The following is a 14,978-nucleotide window of genomic DNA, read 5'->3' as shown; positions in this document are numbered from 1 at the left end:
AACGAAACTCTTTCCTTCTAACAAATATCTTTAAAAGTGAAAAGGACTGCTCTAAAAAGCTAGATCTCGGGGCGGGGGCGGGGGGTGGGGAATATTTTTTAAATCAGCAATCTGATTCAAGGGCTAAGGACTTCAAAAAACATTTTTTTAGTAGTATCTGCAGATTACTGAAACAAAACCCAACCATTGCCATGATAAAAAACCCTTTCTTTAAGAAGGTGCAACTCATACCTCAATAAAGATGGGGAAAAAAATAAGCAAACAAAAAAGGTGAGGCTGACATGCAGACTTGACCACTGTACCCTCTTAGAGCACACAAAAGAAATGGGTCAAAGGATCACATTTCACTCTAGTGTATCAGGATTTGTTATAAAGGAGTTTCCCTGGAATTTTTGGAGTGTTTTGCAATCAACAAGCAGCTTTAAGTTGGTTCAGGGGAAATAAAGAAGCCGGAGAAGGCTTCTGAGTCCCAGGTTTTACAAGGGCTCTGGGATGGATTTTAAGTAAAAAGAGCTCGGGAAAGTATCGCCTGCACCCAATAAGCTCCCTTCTCTTACATCAAGGTCCATCTGGAGGGAAACAGGGATCTAAGTAAATGAAGAGCCAAACCAGTAAACACAGAGTGATCCAGTGTAGCAACATCATTGACCTTGTAGCTGTTAATCAGCCACTAATTGACATCGCTGAGGACTGTCAAAAGCCAGAAGCCAAGTCCAAGCATTCACCAATGCTGCTGGCAGCTCAGAGGCCAAGGAGGGGGAAATCTTCTCCTAAACTGGGACTTGCCAGGGACTTGACTGTACCAGGGAAGCCAGGGCATCTCAGAGGTCACACACACACACACACACACACTCCAACTCTAAAACAAAATAGCCACCTCATCTCAGCTATTCCCCCCCAGCACTCAACTACTATCCAGGTTCATGCACAGTATCTGAAATAGAGGGGGAAACACTACCCATAACATAACCTATTTCTTAAAAACTGCCAAAGCTATTCACTGAAGTTTACCATGAGAGTCCAAATTGAATATTTCCCCAAATTTTCAAGTTCAGGCTGATTTCAGGGGGAAAAAAAACCATTTTATAGGTGACGACAGTACTTAATTCTAGTTCTAAGCTGAATTTCTTTTTTGATTTTCAAACTGAGCTTTAAACAGTTTTAATTGTTCTAAAACACTCCAGACATAAGAAAAAGGAAAACCATCTCGAATAGAATTTTATAGTTAAGAACACAACTGCATAGTTCATCTAAAACAAAAAGACTACAGCCACCCCTAGTCAAGGGGCTTAAGAAAGCTTTGTTCTGGGGTTGGGGGCTCCTAATAAAAAAGAGTTGTATGGATCTTTCAATAATAAGCTGGATTTAAGAGGCAAGTAAATTGAAAATTGGTACAAGCTTATCTGAGAGGACAAAAAGGAAGCTAAAAGCACCTAGCACACTTTTGAGATAACCTATTAGTCAGGCATTGGAGCCATCTGTAATGGCCTGTTCCCTATACTACTGGCAATTTAAATTTTCTGCCCAAAACACAGTGGCAAACTTCAGAGGCCTTAAATTCCAAAAGCAGTCCTGCAGGACATTTGTGAGCTTTGGGGACTGTTTGTGTCATGGAAAAAAACCTAAGGGTCAGACACTCTAGGTGACAGCAGGTCCCCATACCCTCTAGTCTTGACCTCAAAGGCCAGGCTACCAATGCTCTTGCAGAGTCTGATCCACATATCCACAGCTGACACCAGACCCAGGATGACCTGGGGGCCCCCTATGTCCCTCAACTTCCTGGAAAGGCCCCCAAACCCACTTGGCCCTCTGCCTCTCTCCCAGTCCTATCTATTAGAGCATGTCAAGGGCGGTGGGTTGGTGATTTAAAACTGAAGTCTGAGAAGACAATGTCTCTCACTTACCCCAAGACTGGAAAGAAGTGAAACCAGAAACCCGAGAGAAGGGAGGCAAGAGGACAGGGAAAGAAATCAGGAAAAGAGATGTGAGGGCAAGTGTACAAAGAACGGGAACTCAATGAAATGAGACACACAGCAAGGAGAGAGAGCCTGGAAGGGAAGCCTCAGGTTAGAAATGAAGAGGAGAAAAAGGAATGGATTGGCCAGAACGGGGAGAAGAGAAAGGAAAGAAAGGTAAATGTGGTGTACAGTGGGAGGCAAGAGGAGAGAAGAGACAAACGGAGGAAGCCCAGCATGGGGGCATTTGGAAGACAGGGGACATCTGTGGAGGGGGACCTTTGTTTTCTGGGACCCCAGCTCCAACCCTGCACTTCTTCAGAGAAGCCAAGTCCCATCCTCTACTTCCTATGGACTCCAGCTGAGTGAGGGTTCATTATGTGGGAGGTGCTGGGGGGAGACATGGACTCAGCTACACTTTTCAGGGTCAAGTAGAATTTACAGAGACTGACACAGAGACAGATGCAAACAAATCAAGGCAAAGACCAGGAAACAGACACGCAGATACAAGAGAAACACAGCCCCGCCTCCACAGGGCAAACAGAGCAGGGTTTGGAGGAGGGGAGGGCAGGGGAGAAGGGTTGAATTGCAGATGCCCCTGGGGCCTTTGTGGCTCTGGTCTGGAAGGGGCTGGACTCCACAGATGCTCCTCAGGCCCTGATAAGGACATGCTGCCCACCAGGGCCCCCCCTGTCCACAGCCCCAAAGACCACACCTGGGCATAGCGTCTTGGGGAAAGGGTGTGTGCTGACTCAGTGGTAGATTCAACTCCAGGATCCACAGGGTCATTGAAGTTCCCCCTATTGACATCAGAGAGGATGACTGAAGGGACACACAAACATGCAAACAGGAACACAGGAAAGGCAGGGATGAAATCTCCTTAATGGACTCTGACAGACAGGTGCCGGCACATATGGACAGTGGGGCCATGGATACAGACATAGTTAAACCAGACAGATAGTGCCTTGCACTTGTGTGCAGCCACCCAGAGGTCCACTGCCCACTCTCTGGAATCAGAGTCCCTCTCTCTCCCCTTCTGTGAATCCTCAAAAGACTGCCTCCAGCTTTGTCCATGTGAACTTCCTGTCAGTCCTTTTGTCTGTCTGACCTCGAGATCATACTCTGTAAAATAGGTGTAGCTGAAAGTTTAGAAGACACTCAGGGAGGAGACTGGGTATAAAGGTGCTTAATAACTGGTAACTATAGCTGGGGGTGGAGGCAACAGAACTCAGAAGCCCATATCCTGGCGATGCCTGCCCCTCCCCCTACACCACCTCCCCACAGAAGCCACCCTCTAGTGGGGGAGAGGGGAAAGGAGCTGGAGGAAGAAACTGACCAGGGCCAAGAAGGAAGATGAGAAGGTGGGACATGGTCTGAGTCCCTACTAACCAGGCAACTTCTCAGGATCTACTGTGCACCCCTCCACTCAATCTCCAACAAATTGGGGCCTACATTGTGCAAGCAAATAGCTTTGGGCGTCAGAACCAAGGGCACTTCCAGAGAAGGCAGCTCTGGAAGCTAGGCAGGCTGGGGCCAAGCCCCCACCATGCTGCAAGGGAAATTGAAAACGGAAGGAGGGAGTACTTCTCAAGGAGGGGGCAGATGAGAGCTGGGACAAGGAGGGACAGAGACAGGCATTAGCGGTTGGCTAACCCGCACCTGGAAGGAGCTGCCTTCTTCAGCCTCATGCACAGTCATGGGACCACCAGTTCTGATGTGACCTCCCCAAGGGCTGGGGCACAACCTCTGGGCCACCAGGCTCTGTGCAGAAGGAAGCAGTGAGCGGATCCCTGCAGGCGAGGATAGAAGCGCAAGGGCAGCCCTCCTCATTTTGTCCGCAAATCGCTCCTTGACTAAGCTAAGGGCTTGGTCACCTCTCAGAGTACTGACCCCAACTCCTTTGCTTTCTGGCTCACTCTGCGAGATCAGAGCCTCCCCTGAGCCAGGCTAAGTCTGCACAGGAGACGGCTGCTGGGGGCGCTGGGGTCACCACAGACTGGAAACCGTTTTGGCATAGGCCCCTAACGGTAAGGAATCGTTTGGGCTGGAATCCGAGAAATCGGCTTCTCTCCACAAATCTCTCCACTGCTTTGGTGGATGATCTCGGACTCGTGAAACTGACACAAAGAGAAACTGACTTGCCCGCAGCCAGCCCAGCAGCTTAGATCAGCATTTCCCTGCCTACCAGGCCGTTCGGCCCTCCGGGGCAGAAACGGACGTATTCGCCCGGGGAGCTCGCCTTCTCTCCAGCCGGGTCTCTGCTGCCTTTGTTAAATAGGGGATCCAAGGCTAAGTAAGCAGGATCCTGGGCTGTCTGAAGCTTTGGGGAGGGCTCCCAGCGCAGAAGCAATTCCCTGACCGGAGGTCCGTGGGGGCCCGAGCTGGGCACCCGGCTGGATGCCGCCGAAGCCTGGCGCCTTGCTCCAGCCCAGCTGTGCAGCGCTCAGAAGGAAAATACGATTCGTTCCACTTGGAATTTCCTCGAAATCTCCGAATCTAATCCGGCGTTAACTCACCGTGAGAGGACCGCTCATCTCACAGGAGGGTGTACTAATGGGTGAACTGGCGGATCCCGACGGGTCAGGCAGCCGGCCAGCCTCGCCTGCGCCCAAAATGACCCTTCCCGTCTCCTACACACGCGGTGTCTTTCAGAAGGCGAGGGTGCCTGTATGGTGACTAATTGGCTTCTTCTTCTTGATTCTTTTTTTTTTTTTTAAGGGGAGAAGCCATCATGAGGCAAGCGTCCTGCAGAGGACTTGATAGTGTCTTTAAGGGTCTCTGTGTGAACTGGAGGCTTCTAAGCAGAAGCTCAGCTCAGGGACGGCTACTTCGTTGATTTTTCAAATCCCACTCCTCAACTCCAGGATGCCTTTGGAGCTCTGGACCTGGTGTCCTCGCTTAGCTCTCAACCTCTTCCTCCACACATACAAGCACACAGGCACTTTTGGGGCCCCACTTTCCCTCCAAGCCCCAGTTTTGATCAGCCCCACCGCTGAAAAAGGCGCCATCGGGATCCGGGTGTGGGGCGCTGTCTGAGACTCAGAATGACCTCTCCCTACAACTTCGTGCCCTCCAACTGGCCCGGCCCAAAGCCCTCTCCGGGTCCGAGTCAGGAATCTCCCGGCACGCTGAGATGTTGCTGCCGGAGCCCCGGAAAGACTGCAGCTCGCTGCCTACACTACCGGTTGCTGGAGGCGGGATTCCCGGTGCCAGGTGCTCCGGCCTGGTCGACCAGGAGTTTTGCTCCACATCCCCTGCCTGGAAGCCCTGCACTTTGCAAACTTGACTGCGCGGCCACAAAAGTCCTGGGTCCTCCCGTCCTTAGTACCTGCCCCGCGGTCCGGCACCCCCAACCCCGTCCCGGCGGGAGAGTGAGAGAAGCGAGCTCGCCGCCTACTTACTATGCATGGATGCAAACGGGTCGTGCTTACAGTGTATTTCCATCGGGGCGCTCCAGACTGCAGGCCGGCCCACGCTGCCGCCTCCCGGCGCCAAGGGGCTGCCCAGCGAGGCTACGGAGCCGCGCCGCCAGGCCGGGAACTGTGCGAGCTGGGCTCAGAAAGCACTGCTGGAGCTTCTGTTCCTCTCTCAGACCCGCTCTGCCGGAGATCGCCGAGAGCTGCGCCTAGAGGCGGGAAACGGCGCTAGTACAGTCCGGCTGGGAGCAGTGCGCCCAACTCCTGGTGGCTTCCCTCCCGGGCTGGCTCAGGCGTCGGCTCCGCACCTGGCCCGGGGTAGCTGCGGCCAAGGCGCCCGCAGCTTCGGGGGCATAGTTTAGGGGCCCGCCTCCGGGACGGCCTGGAGCCCCCCCGCCTCCTGTAAGAGCGGCTCTAAGGAGGCCTGTGGGACACACAGCCCTTGGCTTCACTCGGGGGGCAGCGAGGCCCGCGGGCTGCCAGGCTGGTTCCGCGGCCTTGCTGCCTCTGGAGTCTCTCCTCGATCCCTCGGTCTCCACCGGATCCTTTCCCTTTCTGCTTCTTTGAGTCTCTGGGGCTCGGACTTGCCGCTTCAGCTCTTCTCCACCCGGCTCTCCGACGTCTCGGACGAAGTTGCAAAGAACTTCCTCTCTGGCGGCGCTGGGGTCCTGGCGGGTTCTGAGACGCTTACGCCACTGAGGTTGGGGCCAAGACTCTGGAGTCCCCGGGAGCCTGCAGCCCTCACACCCTGGGACCCACTGCCTTCAAAGTTCCCGCGGCCCCCGCTGCTCCCTCATCGCCGGGACCAGGAATGGGGACAACAGCGACGATCTCCTCCTCGCCTGAGTATCTGCCTCGCACCCACCAACTCTTCGAGCTTCCGCTGCCTTCTCTCGGGGGTCTGGTTCGACTGTCTTTCAGTTGCCTCTTCCGGGACGGCCGCCACGCCTGCCCCAGGCGTAGAGCGAGGGACAGAGAAGAGAGCGAAAGGTCCCCTAGACCAAGGCCGCCGGGACTGCCGGTGCAGAGATGCAGCCTCTATCTGCTTTGACTCCCAGCGTTGCCGCCGCAGCCGCAGCCGCCGCCGCCGGCGCTAGCCCTCCGCCTGTTCGGCGCGCACAGTGCGCCACCGCGCCGCCCCGGAGCCGCTTTCAGGACCCGTTGCGTGTGGACAGCGCCGCCCGGGGCTCAGCCTCCCTCCGGGCGGGGGCGGGGGCGGGGCGGGGGCTAACCTGCCAATCACGCTTCATCAAGCCAGTCAGAGCGGTGGCAGCCGGCTCTGACCCGAGACACCGCCCCATTGGCTGAGCAACCGGCGGGCTCCGCCTGATTAGCCGATACCTGGGCAATGGGAGAGAATGGGGGGCGGGGCCCAGGCGGCGGCGCCACGTTCATTGACAAACGCGCGGGGCGAAGGCCTAGTGGAGCGCGGACTGGGGGAGGGGGAAGGGGATCAACACAGTGCCTGGAGAGTCCAGCTGCAGGTCCAGCAGGAGCCTGGCCTCCTCTCCGCGGCATTGGGACCCAGGGATGCCCTGAGGGATTAAGGGCAGCCGAGGCGGGGATGGAGGGTGGGGAGTGAGGGTGGGGAAACAGTCTCCAGAAAACGCGCGCGCGCGCACACACACACACACACACACACGCGCGCACACACACACACACAACGGATGTTGGAGGAAAACAAGGAGCTCAGTAGAGGTCAGGCTTTCAATCTAAGCACCATCAGACTCGCGATGGAAACGTAGTGTGTGCACATCTGCTCCGTTCTGACCTCAGTTTCCTCATCTGTAAAATGGACAGAGTTGACTTATCTAGTTTCTAATGAAGGCTCCTTCCAGCGGAAATATTTCATAGTTTTATCAAGCGCCTACTAAGCTGACGCTGCCGCCTCCTTGTCCACCGTCCTCCCCTGCTCTAACTCAAGGGCCCCCAATTCTGAGCTAACCGTAGGCAGAGACATAGAAGGGGAAAATCTCACAGTCCTTTAAAGTTAGTAACCAGGGTGCTCCTGGGGGAGAGGTCTATCTGAGGCTTTGGACCAGGTTGCCCAAGCACTGAGCCGTGAGCCCCTCTTTCCAGCCTCAGACCAGGAGCTGTCAGACGCTTTGGGGGCTAGTGATATGCACAGCTGAAGGCTTCTGTCTGCAGGGGCAATTCTGCATCCGGAGCAAGGCCTCTTGGGAACTGAATGAATCCAGTCCCGTCCAGTGCTAATGAGAGCCCCTGAAGCGGGCGGGCGCATTCAATCTGCAAGGGCCACGCAGAGCTGCGCTAAGGGTGCTACTGTGCTGCAGCTCTGTCGTCGAGAAAACCCGACTTTTCCTCTCCTGGGTAAGTTCTTGTCGCTTTTAAGACAAAATGAGTGGATTTCTAGCAGGACTCTTTTGGTCCAGAAGGGCAGGGTCTTTGGCGAAAGAGACTCAGTTTCTCAGGCGTGTCAGGCTCTGGGACCACAATCAAAGGAACTGTACGACAGCCATTCTACACCCAGGAGGCAATAGTTCTGTGAGCGCCTATGTGCGCCCGAGCCCAGCCCTGGAATAGTAACTGAAGACTCCCCTGTCCCAGCAGCTCATGGGAGTTGTCCAAGACCCACCGTTTCGAATTCATAAGTGATGATCTTCTAATATTAAACATAAATCCACCAAAGCAAGGGCTCTGAGATGCCTGCTCTGGACGTGGGCTTGTAAGGAGGACAGAGCACGGGTTGACCCTGGGAGGACTCCCAGGTTATTCTCTACTTCAGTCTCCCTTCTCTCTACCTCTGTCCAATTTCTCACACTCCTACATGGGATCAGCCCTCGGATCCATCTTCTGTTCCTGCCCCAGATCCAGCTGCCACTGAACGGTAGATAAGTTTCCGGCAGTGACACCGTCCCCACCCCCTCCAGGGCACAGCTGCTGAAAACAGACCCAGGAAGTCCTCTGGGGGCCCAGGAGGCTGCGTATGCACTGGGGTGGGGTGGCAGTGGGTGTTATCTCTCCTTTGTCTGGAACCCCGCCTGTCCCAATCTTCGACCACACTCCCCTCGCCCTGGAGCAGGAGGATCGCAACGTCGCAGAGGGACCAGGATGGTTGGGGTTCCCGCGTTCGTTCCAGCCGGTGGCGCTCGATGGATCAAAAGTGGACTAAGAATTCGACGTGGCGGCTCTGCGTTCCCACCGGAGAGGCGGGAGTATGGGGACGCTCAGAGGGTCGCAGCCAGTGACACCTCCACCTCCAGCCCCGCTCTAGTTCAGGCCTAGAAACTCAGATTCTAAAGTCTTAGAGCTAAAAGGGCCCTGAGGCTAGGCCTTCCCCATTTTACAGATATGAAAACTGAGGCCAAGACAGGAGGCTACCTGTCCAAGGTCACAGAGCAAGTCCGGGGTAGAGGAAAGGCTGTGAACCGGAAACCTCTTTCTCAGAAGGGTTTCTCCAGAGCCACTCTTGGGATGATGGGGCGGTTTTTTTGGGGGGGGGGTGGAGGGGAAACCCAGCCAGGGTATGTCCATACACACCGATTTTCCTTCCGATACCAGTGCGGCTTGGACCGAATCCCCCCAAAGCGCTGCCAGGGTTGAATGGAACCACATATATTACTTGAACTGGAATAGGTCGGCTTCCCATTTCACACAGAAGGCTTTCGCCTTCAGGACGGTGTTGGGCAGCCTAACCTGGGCGGCGAGAGCAGCCCCCTTCTCACCTTGTGGTGCGCAGGGCAGAGGGTATTTCCCTTTGGATATAGGATTATTCACAGCCGCCTGAGCGTGCCGGCCTCCCGGAACTTCTAACTCCAAGAGGCGCCATCAGATATCCTGGCCACCTAACCCAGTCTTACAGGCCAGCAAATGGCGGCCCAGAGAAGTTACTTGACTATTCGGGATAACACAGCGATTCCTTGACCAAGCCGGGCACCGCGCCTCAGTCCTGCCTCCGAAAGCTCACCAGCCCACGAGTCTGCGTCCAGGAGAGAGAGGCTATCAGGGGGTTGGTCTCCACGCCGCTGCGCTGAATGCGGTAGGGTGTCGCTGTGCGCAACAGTCGCGTGGTTTCTTTCCTCCGCTGCGTGACTTTGGGCCGGGCCTTGTATTAAGCGGCGGAGGCAGCAGACGGGGAAAGGAAACCCCCCGGAAAGAAATTTAATTTGTGTAAATGGAATTGCCTTTGAAAGTTTTGTTATTGAAAGAAAGCCCATTGAGAATAATGTTTGAGAAGCCACTTTCAGAGGAATGTCCACCTCCACCTCGGTCTCCATACACAAACCTGGCTTTACTCGGAACACACCCCCTCCCCGCCTCCCCCTCCCTCCCCCTGGGCCAGCCCCTCCTGCGCCCAGCGGCGTCTGGGGGTTGGTGCTGCTACAGTGCTCCTGGGCCTGAAATCGACTCCCGCAGCCCAAGTCCAGCTCATCTCCCTTCTGGTGCTTTGGATAAAGCGAGGCCTACAGGGCTCAGATTGGTTGCTCAGTTCGAGAAAGCCAGAGAGGCCCTAGCGGTGCTGTCCTAACTTGGTGGGTCCTCTCTCAGCCTCATTTTAAACGCATCAAAGAGAGAAATGAACTGACCCTAAGTTACACAGCTAGTCGGGTCAGAGCCGATTCCTGCATGATTCCTGCGCCTGGACCAGTGGTCTGCTCTGCCTGGCCCAAGTCTGTTTGTAGGAATGGTCGAAGTGGGAGAAAAAAGGGGAAAATTTAACCAGATTTTTCAAGAACTGTGCAAAGTGCCTTTGTCAGGGTTTGTTATCATTACCAGCGCACCTCAAAGGCCAGGGACTCTGGGACTACGTTTATTTCTCCCAAAGGCGGGTCCTGCTTCTCCTAGGGCTCAGTTTCCCCATGTGTCTGAAAAGAATCCCTGAGATGAGACCTCCCAAGGTTCTGAAAGATGAAGATCCATGGGTAGAGGGTATTATTCCACCAGGCTCATTCCAGAGCTAGGGGAATGGATGCCAACACGCAGGCAGTGTTCAGCCTATCCTGCTCTCCCTGGCCTTGGGACTCCTTAATCCTCACCTCAGCTAATCTGCCTAATTGTCATTTTCCTCCAAGGGAGGCCGTGGGGGGAGGGGGGTGCGTGGGGCTCTATCGCCTTTTCCAGCAAGAATGAGAGGTTTAAGGGCAGAAAAATTACCTTTCAGTCCTACTCCCTCCATACTTCCTTCTGTATGATCTCAAATAAGTCCCTGCTCCTCTCTGGACCTCAGTTTTTCCTTTTTTGGCACCACAAGGAAGAGGCTAGACAAGAATACCCTTAAGCGGCTCCTTGCTCAGGTGGAACCTCACCGACCTTGGGCTTACAGCTAGAATGGCATATATGCCTTCCCCATTATACAGATGGGGAAACTGAGGTCGAAAGAAGGAATGGAATACAGTTCTGAAGGAGGGAAAGGGCCATCCCATCGAGCGACCCATACAAGGCCCTGAAGTTGGGAGAGGGGAACGGCCCAAGCAAAAACCCCAAAACCAGACCTGGACGCCCCTAGACTGGCCAGTTTCTCAGCTCTCTTTTCTTCCCCGGCCCAGGCTGGTGCAGACAGGCGGAAGTGTAGTGTTACCTGAGTTACCGCCCTTTCCCAGGCAGGGCCCTCACCCAACCCGTCGGTGAAGAGGGGGCATGGCTCTCCAGATTTTTAAACTCTGGCCAGCCTAGGGGTCCTCAGCCCCACCCAGGCCTGTCTCGCAGAGGAATGAAATGCTTTATTGATTAAACGATTATTCAGACGATTGAACTAATCAAAGAGCCCATCGACTGCCATGAATTACAGTCTTCGTAGACAGCTTGTCTGGAGAGGCAGCCAGGCCAGCCATGCAGACCCTCCAGTGGACCCTCACAGGCCTCTGACCCATTCCCAACACACACACACACACACACACACACACCCTAGTCCCCAGTGCAGACACCTCTGGAGTCTCACCTACTAAGGGACCCACTGCGGAGTAGTGGGGAGAATAAGGATAGAGCAGAAGGGGATTCCAGGTTCCCTTTCCTGTGCCTTTACCCTGGAGAATCCTCTTCAATTCCCTGCCTCTTAGATTTCTGCCCTCACTTCTCTTCAGTCATGATTTTGGAAACACATATATGCCTAGGGAGTTGTCCTGGGTTTCAGATACAAGTTCACCCCCCCACCTCTCTCTCTGCTTTTTGACCTGTGTTTAGGGCTGGGGTGGAGGTGGGTGCTCACAGAACCATATGGATAGGGGAAGGGGAGTTCTGTCAGGGCCAGAAGTGTGTTTGGATGGGGGTTTAGCACATTTGGCCTAATGAGTAAAAGAAGTGCCCATACCTGGCTTTTACCTCAGGGCAGACAGAAGCTTCCTGCTGCCTTCCACCTCCTCTCAGACATAAACACACCCTGCCACCCACTGCCTGGGCCTGTGGGGGGAACACCAGGCTCTGTGCCAGGAACGCTTCTGTGCATATAGGTTCAGAGCTGGATGCCCCAGTTAGGCACACATGTCCACCTACTTGTGCTCTCCTCCTGGCACCCAGAAGATAAAACCTGAGCGCACACACGCATGCACACACACACACACACACCAGTGACAGAGGCTTGTCTAGGTAAGAGCTAAGGCAGGCTGGGGGTCCCTAGAAATGTCACAACTAGCCTATAGGTAGGCTGCCTCCTCTCACCTGCCAAGGTTGTGCCTGCAATGTGAGACCCTTTTGTACAAATGGTCGGCTCAACAGTACCCACGGAGGGAAGCAGTGTACACCACACAACGAAGGGCTGCACACCTCCACTCCTGTTCTCTCAACAGAATGGAACCTGAGCCTGACTGATGGCAGACTTAGTACAACAGATCCCCACAGGTCCCAAACCCATCTTTGTGCCTAGAGGCAGGCACTTTTGTGTACATTGGCATGTGCACAGTGAACAGCTGTTGACATCCAAAAATGGAGGGGTTGGTGTAACCATCTTATTCTCACTTCCAGAATCACTTGGGATGTGACGGGGAAACACAGACCCTTAAAGAAGTAGATGTACACTCAGACACTCATCCAAATTATGTATACACTACTCATAGACACACATTTTAGATACTCAAAAGAACAGTACCCAGGAACAGCAACTCATAAACACATACTAACAGACTCACGAATATAAAGCTACACATACACAGGCACACAGATTCTTCAACACATACTCAAAATTTTTGATAATATATATATATATATACAGGGACACACAAACTCATTGTCACTCATGCACACCCTGAGCCCCTATGTAAACACACAAACCCAAACAAACTTTCAGACACCCAGATAAACATCCACATAAACATTCAGAAATAGAGAAAAATACACGCAAACTCGCAAACACTTGGACTGATGCAGAAGTGTGTGAACAGATTGGAGAAAAGAAACGTGCCGCAGACAAACGCGCAGTCAATCCCTGCGAAAATGAGACGCGCCCCCTCCCCCAGGGCCGAAGTGTTTGAGGGCCAGCGCCCGGCTGGGTCTCTGAGTTAACACGCCTAGTGCCCGTATCGCGGTCCTACCTGTCCTGCCGGTCCGAGGAGTCGGGTAATTTTTCTCTAAATCCATTTTGATTTTTCAGAACTTGATGTAATGGACAGGGAAAAAAAGTTTCCACTTTTTGGTGCTTTTTTTTTTTTTTTTTTTTTTTTTTTTGGGTCTCAGGGGCCGCTCGCAGGTCGGAATAATTCAAGCCTTCCGCTCCCCCGCCGAGCTGGGGTAGCTGATCACTGAGCTGAAACTAAACGTTTTAGGTGGAAAAAAAGCGTCCGAAGGCACCGTGAAATGATTAAGGAACTAAAGAGCTTCTCGCCATGTGAGATCATGTCCTGTTCTCGCCAACATCACAAGATGTCCCCAGACGCGCCGCGCCCCCAGCGTGCCTCCCTGCACTGCAGGCCCCGAACTGGGAAAGGGTGTCCGCGCTCTGCGGCCCGGCCTGCTCAGCTGGCCAGACGGGGCGGGCCGGGCCGGGCCGGCAGCAGTGCGGGAGGCCGGGAGAGCAGCAATGCTGCCACCGCGCCGCCCTGGACTTTTATAGGGGGTTGCGGGGGAGGGACGGACGGCTTCAGACGGAGCCGAGCGCTAGCCTGCGTTCTAACGGCAAGGAGCCGACCGCAGGCGAGCCGGGACCCCTGGCGTCGCGACCGCACCTTTTACAAATCCCTAAGTCTGGGTGTCGCGGCCCTCTGCTCTGTGCGCGAGGCCGGTGACCCCTTTAGATGCAAACCCCGCCACGTAAGAGGGTGCAGGCCGCGTTTTTGTTTTTTAAGAAATTAACCACTCGGCCAAGCAGGTGCAGTTGAAAGGGCAAGCCGTGTTGCCAGGCATAGAGGGGGGCGTTCCAGTTTCCTCAGATTCACCCCTAGGGCGGCGTCCGCCCTCCAGAGCTCTCAGCCACTCCACCCCACCGCAGTTTGCAGCTCTATTATTACTATTGCTGTGTCCCTGACTCTAGGGCAGTGCCAGAACCCTAGAGCGCCCAGGTACCATTCCTGGCCCCAGAGCCTTTCCACACACCATGTCTCATCCCGGCCCCGAGCACAAAGGTTAAGCTGTGAAATGCTGGAGATAAAATCCCGGCCTCCGCTTTGGAACACCCGGGCTGAGCAGAACCTTCTCAGGAGGTCCTGGAGGTTGGCATGAGTCCCGGACACCTTACCCCGGCCCATAAGTGGAATCCCCTTGCCCTCCAGCCCCGAGACGTTGAGGCGTCCCCGAGCCCCAAGACTTGACTTCAGAGGGGAAATCAGAGACACCGCGCAGAAGTTTGGCATGTCCAGCCCGTTCTCTTCGGCCCAGGCTCAAGACTTCCCTCCCCTTTCTCCTCCCAAGTCCCGAGTCCAGCTGCTGGGCTTGGCCACTGGAAGCCCGTGGGGCCCCGCTGCGGGGTGGTCGCAGGGGCAAGGTTCTCCAGGGCGGGGGAGAGATCCGCAGGAGGACTCTTGGCCCGCCGGACAATGGCAGTTTCGAAAAGTGAATCGTCCTCAGCGAGAGTGTTGTTTGTTTTTTGGAGGGGGTGGTCACGAGGATGGGCCGAAACCTAGGGGGAAGAGCCCAGAGCTCGAGAAAAGGGGGCGGGGGGCTCGGGAACCGGACATCGCTTATCCACTGAGCCGATTTCGCCACAATCGGAAACTTGGCTGTGGATTCCCCGGCGGCTCCCTCCCCCCCGCCCCCCACAAGTAGTCTGCGCAGTCCCGCTGCGCCGCCTCTTCCTGCAGCCTACGCGTCCGGGTCCCTGCCCCGGCGACTTGATTTTTGGCCATCTCCAAGCGCTCGACTCTCCCTCGCAACCGGGCCCCAGCCCTTGCTTCCCGCCCTCCCGCCTAGCCCACGCCGGGAGGCTGCGCAGAGGAGGAGCGGCCTGTCCGCGCCTAGAGATCAAAAAGCCCTCCCGGAATTGACATTTCATCCCGGGCTGGGGACGGGAGTTGTTTGGGGGGTTTTTTGTTTTGTTTTTTTCTATTTAGAGGGTTTGTTTTGTTTTTGTTTGTTTTCTTTTCATTATCCATGTGAGTGTTTTGTTTCGGGTGTTTTGCGTGTTGGTTGTTCGTGGATTTCATTTTAGCGGGTTTTGCTCTGTGAGTCTTGGTCTTTTCTGCCTTGTGTTTTGATTTTGTGTGCGTGCTGTACTTTGTCCTTG

At 54.7% G+C, this 14,978-nt stretch overlaps 1 protein-coding gene across 1 annotated transcript in view; it reads right to left on the bottom strand.

Moving 5' to 3' along the window:
• Positions 1-14,423, bottom strand: part of PAX5 (paired box 5) — a 185,530-nt gene extending 171,107 nt beyond the window's left edge. The window contains exon 1 of the mRNA XM_082468811.1: positions 12,856-14,423. Coding sequence (XP_082324937.1) covers positions 12,856-12,901 — 46 coding nt within the window. The 5' untranslated portion in view covers positions 12,902-14,423. The remainder of the gene's footprint in view (positions 1-12,855) is intronic.
• Positions 14,424-14,978: the final 555 nt, after the last annotated feature.

This window comes from Balaenoptera physalus (assembly GCF_965194825.1).
Source record: "Balaenoptera physalus genome assembly, chromosome: 7".
NCBI lineage: Eukaryota > Metazoa > Chordata > Mammalia > Artiodactyla > Balaenopteridae > Balaenoptera > Balaenoptera physalus.
The sequence above is the reverse complement of the archived record's forward strand: the minus strand, read 5'-3'. Positions and strand labels throughout refer to the sequence as shown.